At 39.8% G+C, this 13,815-nt stretch overlaps 1 protein-coding gene across 2 annotated transcripts in view; it reads right to left on the bottom strand.

The window, feature by feature from the left end:
* The window catches only part of KLHL32 (kelch like family member 32), a 231,872-nt gene that overhangs the window by 171,363 nt on the left and 46,694 nt on the right, over window positions 1-13,815 (bottom strand). For both annotated transcript variants that reach the window (XM_060030213.1, XM_060030212.1), the window contains exon 3: window positions 6,889-7,069. In XM_060030213.1, coding sequence (XP_059886196.1) covers window positions 6,889-7,069 — 181 coding nt within the window. The remainder of the gene's footprint in view (window positions 1-6,888; window positions 7,070-13,815) is intronic.

Genomic DNA, 13,815 nt, shown 5'->3' on the forward strand with positions numbered 1-13,815 from the left:
TTTATCCTCTTTTCTCAAAACTAAAAATTACATAGGCAGAGCACACTCAGGCTCTAGTGGAAAATGATGGTCAAATATTTAACTCTCCAAAATGTCATATTTGAATCACTTTGCCATCACATATGCAAAGCTATGTGAGACAGTCAAGACATCTGCTTCCTTGGTCAGAAAGTACAGGCATTCATGGAGATTGAAGCTGGAGATAGCAAATGGTAAACAACAGCCTCCAGAAGCTACAGGGTGGCCCACTGCCCAGGGCTGCCACAGGGAAAAGGGTAAGAGGCTGACTCATCCCATTTCTCACATACACTCCAGATCATAAGGCCTCTAATTCCTCCTGCTATCTCTGGTTTAATACTTCCTCATTCAATTCTGTTCAACAGTACTTTGATGGACTTCACTAGTCCTCAGCTAGTCAGTCATTTTCAGAGAAGTCACTGGTGAAAGGGACTGCAACACATGACACATCTTCAATTCCTTTTTTTTTATACAGCAGGTTCTTATTAGTCATCAATTTTATACACATCAGTGTATAATCTTCAATTCATCAGTGTCAATCTTGAATTCCTTTTTAAAAAAAGTTTCCATGGGGCTTCCCTGGTGGTGCAGTGGTTGAGAGTCCGCCTGCCAATGCAAGGGACACGGGTTCGTGCCCTGGTCCAGGAAGATCCCACATGCCGCGGAGCGGCTGGGCCCGTGAGCCATGGCCGCTGAGCCTGTGCGTCCGGAGCCCGTGCTCCGCAACGGGAAAGGCCACAACAGTGAGCGGCCTGCGTACCGCAAAAAAAAAAAAAAAAAAAGTTTCCAGCTTTATTGAGATATAATTAACACAACACACTGTGTAAGTTTAAGGCATACAATGTGATGACTTGGTACACATATATATTGTGAAATGATTACCACAATAAGGTTAGTTACACATCCGTCACTTTACACAGTTATCTTTTCTTGTGTGTATGTACTAAGAACTTCTAAGAACTACTCTTTTAGAAACTTTCAAGTCTACAATACAGTATTATTTACTACAGTCACCCTGCTGCACATTAGATTCCCTAGAACTTGCTCATCTTATAACTGGAAGTTTATGCCCTTTGCCAACATCTCCCCATTTCAACTACTCCCCAGCCCCTGGCAACCACCATTCTATTCTCTGTTTCTGTAAGTAAGATCATACAATATTTGTCTTTGTCTGACTTATTTCACTTAGCATAATGTTCTCATGGTTCATCCATGTTGTTGCAGATGGCAGGATTTCCTTCTTTCTCATGCGTAAATAATATTCCGTTACACACACACACACACACCACATATTCTTTATCCATTCATCCATGGACAGACACTTGGGTTGTTTCCATATCTCAGCTATTGTGAATACTGCTGCAATGAGCATGGGAGTGCAGATGTCTCTTTAAGATCCTGATTTCATTTCCTTTTTTATATGCCCAGATATGGGATTGCTGGGTCATATGGTAGTTCTATTTTTAATTTTTTGAGAAACCATAATGTTTTCCATAGTGGCTACACCAATTCACATTCCCACCAACATTGTATAAGGGTTCCCTTTTCTCTGCATCCTCACCAACATTTTTTATCTCTTGTCTTGGTAATAGCCATCCTAGTAGGTGTGAGGTGATTTCTCATTGTGGTTTTCCCTGATGGTAATGTTGAGCATGCCCATATGCCTGCTGGCCAGTTGTATATCTTCTTTGGAAAAATGTCTGTTAATATCCTTTGCCTATTTTTTAATCACAGTATGTGGGTTTTTGCTATTAAGTTTTATGAGCTCCTTACATATTTTGGATATTAATTCATTATCAGATATATGGTTTGCAAATATCTTCTCCTATTCTGTAGGTTGCTCTTTCATTTTGTTGATCTTTAATTCCGTGGGTGAGACAAGCTACAGTTATAATGCTTCAGAAAAGAGGGACCTTGCATACGAATTTAGAAAGGTGGCAGAGGGTGGACAGGATAAGGCTTTGTGGAAGACTTCACACTTGTTGGCTGGGATAAACCTTGGAAGATGGACAAGGTAGACAAAGAGGTGAGTAGGAGGCTAAGGTAGAAGGAATGGTCATTAGCAAGGCTGAGAGGTGGAAAGGCCCTCAGGTGGAAGAGTGTTTGGAGAACAGCTATGGCTGCAAGATCAAATGAACAGATGGGAGAACACAGATGAGGATGAATGATAATGACACAGCATGAAGGCACACTCCGGGGGTCCGGCAGAAAGGCCTTGAGGAGCTCTGGGGGACCTGAGCAGGGGGGTGAAAGTTCACCACACAGTCATCTGCGCGATGGTTTGTCAAGGGACAACCAGAGGAGGAGAAAGTTAAGTGGCTACTAGAATGTTCTAAGCAAGAAGGAAGGGGGTATCAGATTCAGAAAATATCAAGATGGGAAAGGATGAATCCAAAACACTATTCTGACCCATCAAAAGGTGAGGGAGTCTGCAACCAGGTGAGCCTAAAGATGAGCAGTCTTCTTTTCCCACAAAGGGCCAGACAGAGCATGACCAGGGATCCCAAGTTAGCCCAAGGAGAGAAACAGATAATGCTTACTGAAGGTGTGACGTGTATCAGATACAGCACTTAGTGCATTATATAATCTAATCTCTGAATCAACCTATTCTGAGAGTTATGCTCTATGATCACCAATTTACAGATGAAAAAACATAGGTTTACAGAAGTCAAATGACTTGCCTATGCTCAAAGAATAAATAGTGAAGAGGGTGAATAACCCAACAGATATTAATTAGAATAGCATCCACTATTTGTCAGGGACTGTGGGAAACAATAGCAAACAGGGAGATATGGTCCCTCCCACTGTATTCAAACTCAGATCTGATGCTTAGCTCTTCCCTTTCTTCCTTCCACCACTGCTTTACTCTTATAAAAGAAGCCCCTGGTCTAACACAATTATAGCTTTTCACTAACGCCATGTTGTGCTGATATTAAGCCTAAATTTAATTTTTTTTTAAATCATTATTACTTGGCTGAAGAATGTGTTTTAACCCTTTCATTTAAAATGCTGATGATCACAGGAATCCACAGTACTTTGTGCTCAACTGTTCGTTATTCATATGTTAAGAAAAGCTGATACCATCTCTCAGATCAATGTAAAGGAACAGTTTACACAAAACTGTGCCATCCACAATTATTTTAGCTTCAATATAATCTGCCAGATATCAGAATACAGAGTACAAACATCTATTTAGGTCAGACTACCTAATTAATTTGAACAGATCACACTAGAAAGAAAAATCCATGAATAATTTGCATATTTTATATGCAGGATGTTAAAAAATTGAAATACACATGGAATTCTCTGAGAATTAGAAAACATTTCTTCATTCATACTTACTAAGCCTGAGGCAACATTATAAGTGTTGTGAGAGATACAGAAATTACTCAGACAGGATACTGTTTCTAGGTGTTTCAGTGTGGTAGAGTGTAAGACACAAGGAAGCCAGACATAATTCTAGTTTAAGGCATGGGTCTCTTGCACTTCTGCATGTATTATGAGTGAGGCACTGACTGTCCTTGTTCTGAACTCTCATTTCAGGGATGTTTCTATAGCAAATGGCCTTGATGACAGAGTGATATCTCCCTTCAGAGCAAAGAGCAGTTCTGTTTACTCAGAGATAGAATGTTTCTTTGCAGAGCAAAGGGTAGGCATGCTTACTGTCCAGTATAATAATGTTTTCTTCCAGAGCAAAGGACAGACGTGTTTCCTACGCATTATAAAAGATTCAGGTTCCCTAAGCTCAATGATCCTCAATGATCCAACCCACTTTGTGTGACTTAAGAGTTTCATGTCTTCTAGCAGCATCTCTGAACCAGTGATAGACTAACTTGCTGGTTTCCAACTTGGATAAATCACAAATCTTTGACAGTTCTTGACAGTGGTAGGTTACAAAAATGGCAACAAATTCTTCCCCTGCCTGCATCCATGCCCTTTGGTACCCTCACTGACACTGACTCAGCCTGGCCACGTGACTTGCTTGACCAATGGGACATTAGTAAACAGGACACAAACAGGAGCTTGAAGGGCACCTGTGTATTGAAGATAGCCCTCTTGCTGTTTTTAGAATTTAGCTGTCATGTGAAAAAGCCCAGGCTAGCCTGTTTGTGAGAAATACATGCCCAGTGTCCCTACAACTCCAGCCATAAGCCTACCAATCACCAGACAGGTAAACGAAGCCAACTCAGATCATCCAGTCTCCAGGCAACTCTCCAGTTAACCGCTGACGTAAGAATGAGTCCAGCATAGATCAGAGAAACGGGCAGACCAGAGGAGCTACCATCCAGCTTCTAAGTTTTGGGGTGGTTTGTTATGACAAAAGCTAACAAAAGATACAGGGTATACGGCAAAAACAACGTCCAGTATAGTGACTATATTACAAGCTCCATAGGGTTCAGTCTATGTCTGGTTAAATATTATAACTTCAGCACTTATCACAATGCCTAGAAAAGAGATAAGTGCCAAGAGTTCCAACTTTGTCTTGGTTTCTCCATCTGAACAATCAATACACAAGTCACTGAAATTTCACCTCACAAGCAGGTCATGAGATTGATGGGACTGCATATGAATCCAGCAGGGCACATGGTTCGGTGGAAAAAGCACAACTTGGTACTCAAGGAGACAGGTGCTCTGGTGTGTGGAAATCAGCTCTCCTACTTAATATCTGGCAGTCCTTGGGCAAGTTATTTAAACATATTGCACTTCAGTTTCCTTATCTACAGAATGGGAATAATAAAGCTTTCTTCACAGGCTTTATAACACCAGTATTTTAAAGGAGGCACTCTGTGCACGACCTATCAGAGTATGAGGGGCATTGTGGTAAAAGAGGTGAATAACTTGGAATAGCTGCAAACATCGTTAAATGCCAGCAGCAAATAAAATGCTCTTCAGTGCTCACATGTATGCATTCACTTGCACATTCTCTCTCTCATATACACACATTTACAAAATCAAACCCCGAATTAAATTCAAAATCCAACCCACAGAGACCTAGGAGGAGAGAAGCCAAGCACCAAGAGGTCTATATTATGGTCCACAAGAAGAAAAAACTCGTATTTTATAATGTGCACATGTTATATATAACAACCCAAAGTATGTTGTTTCAAAAGCCCTCCAAATAATATAAACTTTCAGGAAGATTAATCCCTGACAATGTGAGAGTGCATAAAATGTACATTATATTGATGAAACTAGAAGGTCATTTTACAGATACTCCACTTCATTTCTGCAGTTTAGAATTATGTAAATCCCTACTTTTAATTTTAGATAGATATTTTAAGTAATTACCTCTTTTTTTTTTTTTCTTTTTTCTTTTTTTTTTGGCAGTACGCGGGCCTGTCACTGTTGTGGCCTCTCCCTTTGCGGAGCACAGGCTCCGGACGTGCAGGCTCAGCGGCCATGGCTCACGGGCCCAGCCGCTCCGCGTCCCGGACCGGGGCACGAACCCGTGTCCCCTGCATCGGCAGGCAGACTCTCAACCACTGCGCCACCAGGGAAGCCCTGTAATTACCTCTTTATCTTCTACATTACCAGGTTTCATCACATTTAAAACTTTTTTTAATCTTTATTTTATGATTTGGCATCTTTGAAAATTCTCTTTAACTGCTAGTCAGCAATTGAGTACAGTTGATATTGTCTCTTAAACATCAAAATACAAGGTGACTATTGAAAATTTCCAAATCAAACCAAAAAATTGCCCCAGGCTGGATTTGGTTTCTGTATCATTTGAGACTTTTGTAAGAGAAAGTTTTTTTAATTCACAATTAAATTTATATTCTAATTTATATAGAGATTGTATACTATTATGTTTTGAATTTCTTACCTAATCACTAGTTAACTGAAATAACATTGAAAAAATTAAATAAGAATTAAATCATGTATATTCAGAAATTAATACTTCAAAAAAATCTGGTTATTAATTGTCACAATTTTCTTTCTTATATCCATATAAGGGGTAGAATGGAATGCTGGTTAAGACTCAGACATGGATTTCAATTGTAGATCTGCCACTTCGGAACTGTGTGACTTATTACTTAACCTCTGAGTTACCTCAAATTACCTAATCTTTGAGATTCAGTTTCCTTACATGTAAAATGGTGATTTTTATAGCATGTGCATGTGTTTAGAAAATGGATTGTTGTGAGGATTAAATGAGATATGTATATAAAGTCCTCTGTCCATGACCTGAATCATAGGAAATACTAAATTAAATTAAATTTAGCTAAAACCATACTATACACTCACCTTCAAAAAACAACAAAAACAACAAACACATCATCACATATCATCACATATCATTTAGCCACTGGAAATCAAACTCCAAAGTTCTACTTAACAAGACAACGTCTTCAGCTAAACAGGCACCTGTGCGTCAACCATAAATATCCTTTAGGTCAATTCCATCTCTGTCCCTGGAGCAGAGACTTGGAAAGCTCCAGGATGAGAACTTCCATAGAAAATAAAAAATTGGAAACACTACATATATTTAGAGACCTTTTAAGAAATAAATTGTCTTACAGATTGTCCTTCTGATCCTGAATCCAGAAACATCCTGTCCTCAGCCTGCACCCCCATTATGGTGCACTACAATGCCACGCTTTCTTTTGGTGGTAGAGTGTCAAACGCCCCTCAGCTCAGATGCAAAGGAGAGCTCTGCTCTCCACTGGAGGGACATCCAGGTGTCCAGCCCAGGGAGGATCCCAATGGGGCCCCAAGCTCAGTCTGACCAGGAAAACCCCCCAACATTCACAACTCTGGGGACGATTATCTAATTGGCTGATGATTGTGTGACAGTTCAGGTAAACTGCCATCCTCTGTTTATTAATATCTTAAGAGAAACAAATAAACAAACAAACTACCTTGACTTACCCGGAAGTAGTCGCTGCAGGCTGCTAGGACTGCCTTGTGAGCGTGGAATTTCTGTTCCTCAGCAATCAGGGTGACATCGCAGAGGATGCCGTCACTTCTCTGCTGATTCAGCGCTGCCAGGACGCTATCAGTGTGAGATTCTGAGTGGCAGAGCCTCTGGCCTGTCAGCATTTCTTGAATACTGCGAGGAGGAGAGCGAAGAGAGCAATCCAGTTAATGTTGTTCCTCTCATTAGCCCAGCCGCCCCCAGGCTCCCTCCTTCAACAGCAACTCAGGGAGTGTGGATTCCAGTGTCTATAGTCCTCATTGTCTTTTTCTCCACCATCCTCTTGCTTTCTTTTTCTCTAATTCTCTGTCTTCCTCCCCCCAACAGGATTTCTTTCTCCTTCCTACTGGTCCCTCTCTTTGAGAATTTGTGTTTGTTGTGTGTCCATCTGTGTCTGTTTATTGGCCCATGTCTGCAGGCCTGTGAGCCTCTGCTTCTGGGCCCCTGTCCCCTCAGTATGTATACATCTCTGAGTGCAAAGCTTTTTCTGGATGTGTGTCTAGATGTGTGTAAATATGTGTGCAAATCCTTCCACTCTGGGACCCCCTCCCTAGCTCTCTGATTCCTTTTCTAGCTTTGTACCACCTGTGTGGGGTTAGCACAAACTCAGAACTTGCCATGCACTGCTCTAGCACAGAACCCACTGCATGGCTCACCAGAGAAGAATTTACTCAGTCTCCCCACAAGACACAATACTCCATTAATAAATAAAATGAAACTGAGCAGATGTTAGTTAGGGGAAAAAAAGGCTACCAGTGACCATTTCATGTATAAGGCCATTAATTAAACCATAGTGGCTTATTACTAAACTTAGGAAATTATGAACCACCAGGAGAACATCAAAAGAGATGCCATTGTAAAGAAAAAATTTAAGGCTGAAAGTAAAATATATCTATCTTATTAGCCTGCAATACCTTGTGTGATCTTCATATTAGACTTATGAATGACTGTGCAATCTATTTTCTGCTCTATTTTGTGAAATTACTAAACTTACCCATTGTGAAACTTATCCCTTCACTCCCTACCCCAACCTAAAATATTCATCCCATATCCTTTCAAAACTCCTGGGTGAAACACCAGATCTTCCTATAATAATGTAGAAGTAATGCTATAAACACCAAATGCAAGCGGAATTTGTGGATAGTTATGAACAATTCCAGCTGAGATACATGAAAATCTCCACGGCACTCTAGAATCTCAGAACCGACACTGGACTAAAATGAGTGAGCTGCACCAGTCGTAAGTTACTCCCAGAATGAGAGCAAGGGCCATCAAGCTCTATTTCTGGCCTGAGACTCTTCTTGAAACCGAGTAAGGTTGCCATAAGGATGAAGGAGCACTGTCTCTCCCATCCTGATAACTCGACATCCGGTTCCTTCCTCTGAATGTGAAAGAGCCTCTCAGGAGAGCCCGGGAGTCGCCACCAGCCGAGCCCGCATGGTTGTGCCGCCAGTTGGCTGGTAAATTACGGTTCAGCATAAATCACCTTAAAGTAAACCAAATGCTTCCCGGGAAATGCCAGAGTGCAGCCAGTAAGCTTTATCGGACACTTTCGAATGGGGAGCCTCAAAAATGTCAGAACTATTGAAAGAAAAAATAAATTTGACAGGAGATGATGATATAGTAAGTTCTCGTGGGAAGGTGGGAGGATTATTTTCAGTTGAAATGCAGCAGTGAGTTTTGAAATGGTTACTGTCATCGAATATTCATCTAGCAGCTCTAGCTACAGGCAGACTTTTAAAGTCAGTAATTGAAAACCACACTCAGAAGCATAAATAACACACAAATTGCTAGGCAAAGGCTAGAATGGAGATTAATTAGCATAGCTCAAAGAAATGAGGGAATAGAATAGTAATAGAAATATTATCTCAGCTAAGTAAGCTTTAGGATAGTCTTTGAAAAATCCTTCCTAAAAGGATGACATTTTTATATATTTTACAAACACAAAGCCCTTACTATGTTCCATGAATTATTCTTAGCGATATACAATTATCAATTCATTTAATCTTCATAACAACATTATGAGGCAGGTACTAATATCTCCATTTCACAGATAAGAAACCTGATGGTGCAAGATTAGGCATTTTGAGAACCTATTACCATGAACATAATAATGTAATTTGTCCTCCTGCTTAAAATATAAAAGAAACAGAGACTTCCCCGGCAGCCCAGCGGTTAAGACTCTACACTTCCAATGCAGGGGGCACAGATTCGATCCCTGGTCAGGGAACTAAGATCCCACATGCCGCGTGGCCAAAAAAATTTTAAACATAAAAAATAAATAAAAGAAACAAACAAAGCCTGAAACAAAACCAAAAAATGATAATCTGTAAAGAAGATCTCAAAAATCTATGCTGGGGGAAAAAAAAATCACAAAGTCCATATCAATTTTATATTTAGATTGTGCATAGTTAATCTCAAAATCAAAGTTACCTTTGAAAAATAATACACATTAATATAACATGAGATAGCGATAGGAAATGTTTGAAATCATGCTTCAAAAACATTTGTCTTTGCACTGACTAAGATAAGTTTGGGGAGAGAAAATAGATTTTACTTATACATTTATTTAAAACTCTCATAACTTTTCTCCCTTTTAATATCACCTTAAATGCTACATAAATGTATTTTGAAATTTCATTTGTAGTGGAACAGAAGAATACATTAAAATAATTGCTTATAATGTTTCCTTACTCATTTCCCAAATATAGAGCCACAATTCATGTCCTTATTATTAAGACTGAATCAGTATTTGCATTTCAGATATCTATAGACAGCGAATAAATCTTGCCAGGGAAAGAGCAGCTGTAAACTGAAATTTGGCAAAGAATAAAGGGCTCAGCTCTGAAACAATTGTGATGATGCACAATTTCACAGTATCATTCAGTTGGGCTTGAAATATTCAAGCTTAAAGAAAACAGCATGCTAAATATTTAAGGCAACACTTGGCACAAGATTCCAAATATTTTGGAACCAATATGTTAGGACTCCTTAAAAGCAGAAACAAATACTCCAACATTTGGCAAGGAATAAAGGCTTATTAATCAACAGGTCATTACTGTATTCTGAAACTTCCCACTCAACTCTCAGATGTAAATCTGCAAAAAGTGTTAAGGCACAAGTGGTCACAGAACACAGCTGGAAAGCCATAGGCCAATGTGATAAAGTCAATAATTATAAACCAGGGAGGAGGTGATTCAAAGATTATCATGAACCATGTCTAAATTAGAATGGGAAGCAGACACATCCTTGCATACGGCTCCCTTGGCATCAGAATTATACAAATTAGCAATCTAAACCTCCCACCTTAGAGCAATGTCCCTCCATTATTTAGGAAACGAAGAAGAAAGGAAAAGTATATTCCTAAAACTTCCTAAATTACCAAGAAAACAAACAAAAAACTCCATACAACAGGAGTCACATTTCCCGAGGGTACACAGATTTGTGTGTCATCCTAATATTGGGAAAGGTCTTCCATGGAAGCAATAATGCCACCTCAAAATTCACAAGTGGGTGCAAGAGGGTGACCTGGCTTCCTCAAGGCAACCCCAATACCCTTTCCTCTGTGGAATTCCTTAGAACTGCACTGTCCAGTATAATAGGCACTAGCTACATGTGGCTATTGTGAACTTAAAATGTGTGTAGTCCAAATTGAGATGTGCTGTAAGTGGAAAATGTACACTGGATGTCAAGGATATACTATGAAATAAAAGAATGCAAAAATATCCCATTAATATTTTTATATTTATCACATGCTGATAATATTGGGGTATACTGGGTTAAATAGAATATATTGTTAAAATTCATTTTACCTGTTTCTTTTTACTTTTTAAAAAATGTGTCTCCTTGAAAAGTTTAAATTATATATATACTTCGCACTATGGTTCTACGGGACAGTCTAAAAGTTCCCTGGGGATGTGTTCCTCATTTCTTTCCACCTGAACTCTAGAAGGGTTTCAGGTACCCCATCAGGTTGCCAATTAGCCTGGCTGTTCCTGAATCTCACAGGACCCAGCTCCTGCCAGGTACAACATGGGAAGTCCCAGACTCCTTGAGCAAGAAATTGCTTTTTAGTGATGCCACGGAGCAACCATCTGATTGGCCAAATGTCAGCATCCAGTAACAGGGAGATAAATAAATGAGGTCTCAAGGACAGGACTATTCATGACTTCAAATCTTTAACTTTCATTCTGGAATTGATGGTAAAAACTAAAAAGTCAAATGCAGAGCATAATGTTCATAACATGCTACAGCTCACTCACAGTGAAGCACTGTGTTAGTGCAAATCACTATTTCAAGTTCATAGTGAAGATTTTTGATCACAGAAATCTCTCAGATTCTCATTTTTTATAGCATAAATTTTGACTTGAGTTCAGTCAATTTGCAAGACATGAATTCCAAAACAGCTGTCTGGTTTTTAAACATCTGTATTTCAAATGTAAAAATTCAAGTCAATTTCTATATCAATGTTTACTTAGTATTTAGATATACAAAATATATGCAGGTAGTTTTCAAGTAAGGTCACCAATAAGGTATTATATACTTATATATCAAACACAGTCAGGTAGCATAGAGATCCTCATTGCTTAAATAGATTACTTTACACAAAAAAGAAAAGGACTGGGCAAAAAACCTGATAGTACTAGGATTATGCATGATTATCTCAGTTCAGTCTGTTGATAAACTGTGCCCTAATCACTTCAATTCCACAGTCAAAATATTTTAATACAAATTAAATACATTAATATTGAAACAATCTTATTTATTTAAGCAGACAGGCTGTGAAAAAAAACCCAGCATGGGGGCTTCCCTGGTGGCACAGTGGTTGAGAGTCCGCCTGCCGATGCAGGGGACATGGGTTCGTGCCCCAGTCCGGGAAGATGACACATTCCGCGGAGCGGCTGGGCCCGTGAGCCATGGCCGCTGAGCCTGCGTGTCTGGAGTCTGTGCTCCGCAACGGGAGAGGCCACAACAGTGAGAGGCCCATGTACAGCAAAAAAAAAAAAAAAAAAAAAAAAACCCAGCATGGAACTTAATTTTATTTTTTATAGAACACTTTGTAATTTGTAAATACCTTAAAATTAATGCTAGCAATTAATAACAATGGACAAAATAATAAGCAAAGAAAATACGCTATGCTTAGCGAATGACCAAGAAATAATGAAGACTATGCAAGTTAATTACAAACGGATACTTAAGGAAAGGAACTTAAATATAAATGGATAGTCTTGTTGCATTCCTTCCTTCCTTCATTCACTCAAACATTTATTCATCCTGTGCCAGGTATTGGACCAGACACTGGAGATAAAATGGTAAACAAACCAAACTCTGTAGCAGCCCTCACAGAACCCTCAGTTTAGCAAGGTAGTTACACTTTAATAAAATAATCTGGCCTCCCTGAAGAAGTAATGCTGGAGCTGCAGGCTGAAGGATGAGAACAAGTTACCATGGCAAAATGGGGACAGCAGAGTTTTCCAGGTAGGGTAACAGCAAATGCTCTGATCCTGTGGCAGTGGGGGGCATGGACCTAACACACAGTCCACAGAATGTTCAGGGCTGGGACCCTGAGGACAAGCGCCGGTGTGGTACAGGACCTGGAGCTCAGAAAGAGGTCTTGGCTAGAGGTGTAAAACTCATGTGGATAGAGAGAATAACGGAAGCACAGCTGTGTCTCCAGAACACAGCTGAGAGACAACCAATAGTCAAAGGCTGCTGAGAAGAAAGATAGGATTCAAAACAGGGAAGCGGGGCTGGGCTCAGCTGTGGGAAAGGACTGCCTTTTGAGTAGCAGGAGGGAAGGAATATTAAAACTTTGGGCATTTTTTGGCTTGTTGAATCGAAAGATTCAGTGGAACCAATCTCCACTGGACAATGAAGCCATGGAAACACAGTATTTGGGTTCATCTGGGCTGGGATTTTGTCAGGCAAATGGATCAAAAATGCAGAGAGCAAGGGAAATTAAGGATTTAAAAGAGTGATAGATTCTAAACTGGCTAAGAATGGAAATAAGGGAAGGAAAGTGTTGATGGATTGGTAGAAAGTGGCCGGGCCAGTTGCTTTACAATGTTGTGCTAGTTTCTACCATACAGCAAAGTGAATCAGCTATACGTATACATATATCCCTTCGTTTTTGGATTTCCTTCCCATTTAGTTCACCACAGAGCACTGAGTAGAGTTCCCTGTGCTATACAGTAGGTTCTCATTAGTTATTTATTTTATACATAGTATCAATACTGTATATATATCAATCTCAACCTCCCAATTATAAAGCAACTACACACCAACAAAAATTAATTAAAAAAATAAACAATAAGACCCTACTGTATAGCATGGTGTACTCTACTCAATACTCTGTAATAACCTTTGTGGGAAAAGAATCTGAAAAAGAATGAATATACATATATATATGTATAACTGGATCACTTTGCTGTATACCTGAAACTAACACAATATTTTAAATCAACTATACTCCAAAAAAATTTAATAAAAAGAAAAGAAACGAAAGAAAGTGGCCGGGCCAGTAATGAGACATTGCCATGACGTCAAAGTACAACCACTGTGGAGGTAGGTAAATCAGGAAGCTAGAAGGAGAGGAGGTCCTGCTGAGAATAAAGTGGCTGATGCAGTAGTTTCGGAAATAGAGCAACTACTGCAGATGCATGATCCACGGCGTGACCATGAGAGTAGGTGGTCCAGTGAGGAAGGTCAGAAGCAGGTTGAAGATCCAAGGCCACAAAGTCGGGCAGATCCTCCAGGCAAACACTGAGGGCACTGGGAAATCGTAAAGGGTCTGTGGTGAGAAGGAAGACCGTCAGCCGCATGTCAAATGCTCAGTGAATGCGGGGAGATGGCCCTGCGAACAGTGGAGAGGAAGAAGGGAT

Source organism: Delphinus delphis, chromosome 14, assembly GCF_949987515.2.
Source record: "Delphinus delphis chromosome 14, mDelDel1.2, whole genome shotgun sequence".
NCBI classification, from domain to species: Eukaryota; Metazoa; Chordata; class Mammalia; order Artiodactyla; family Delphinidae; genus Delphinus; species Delphinus delphis.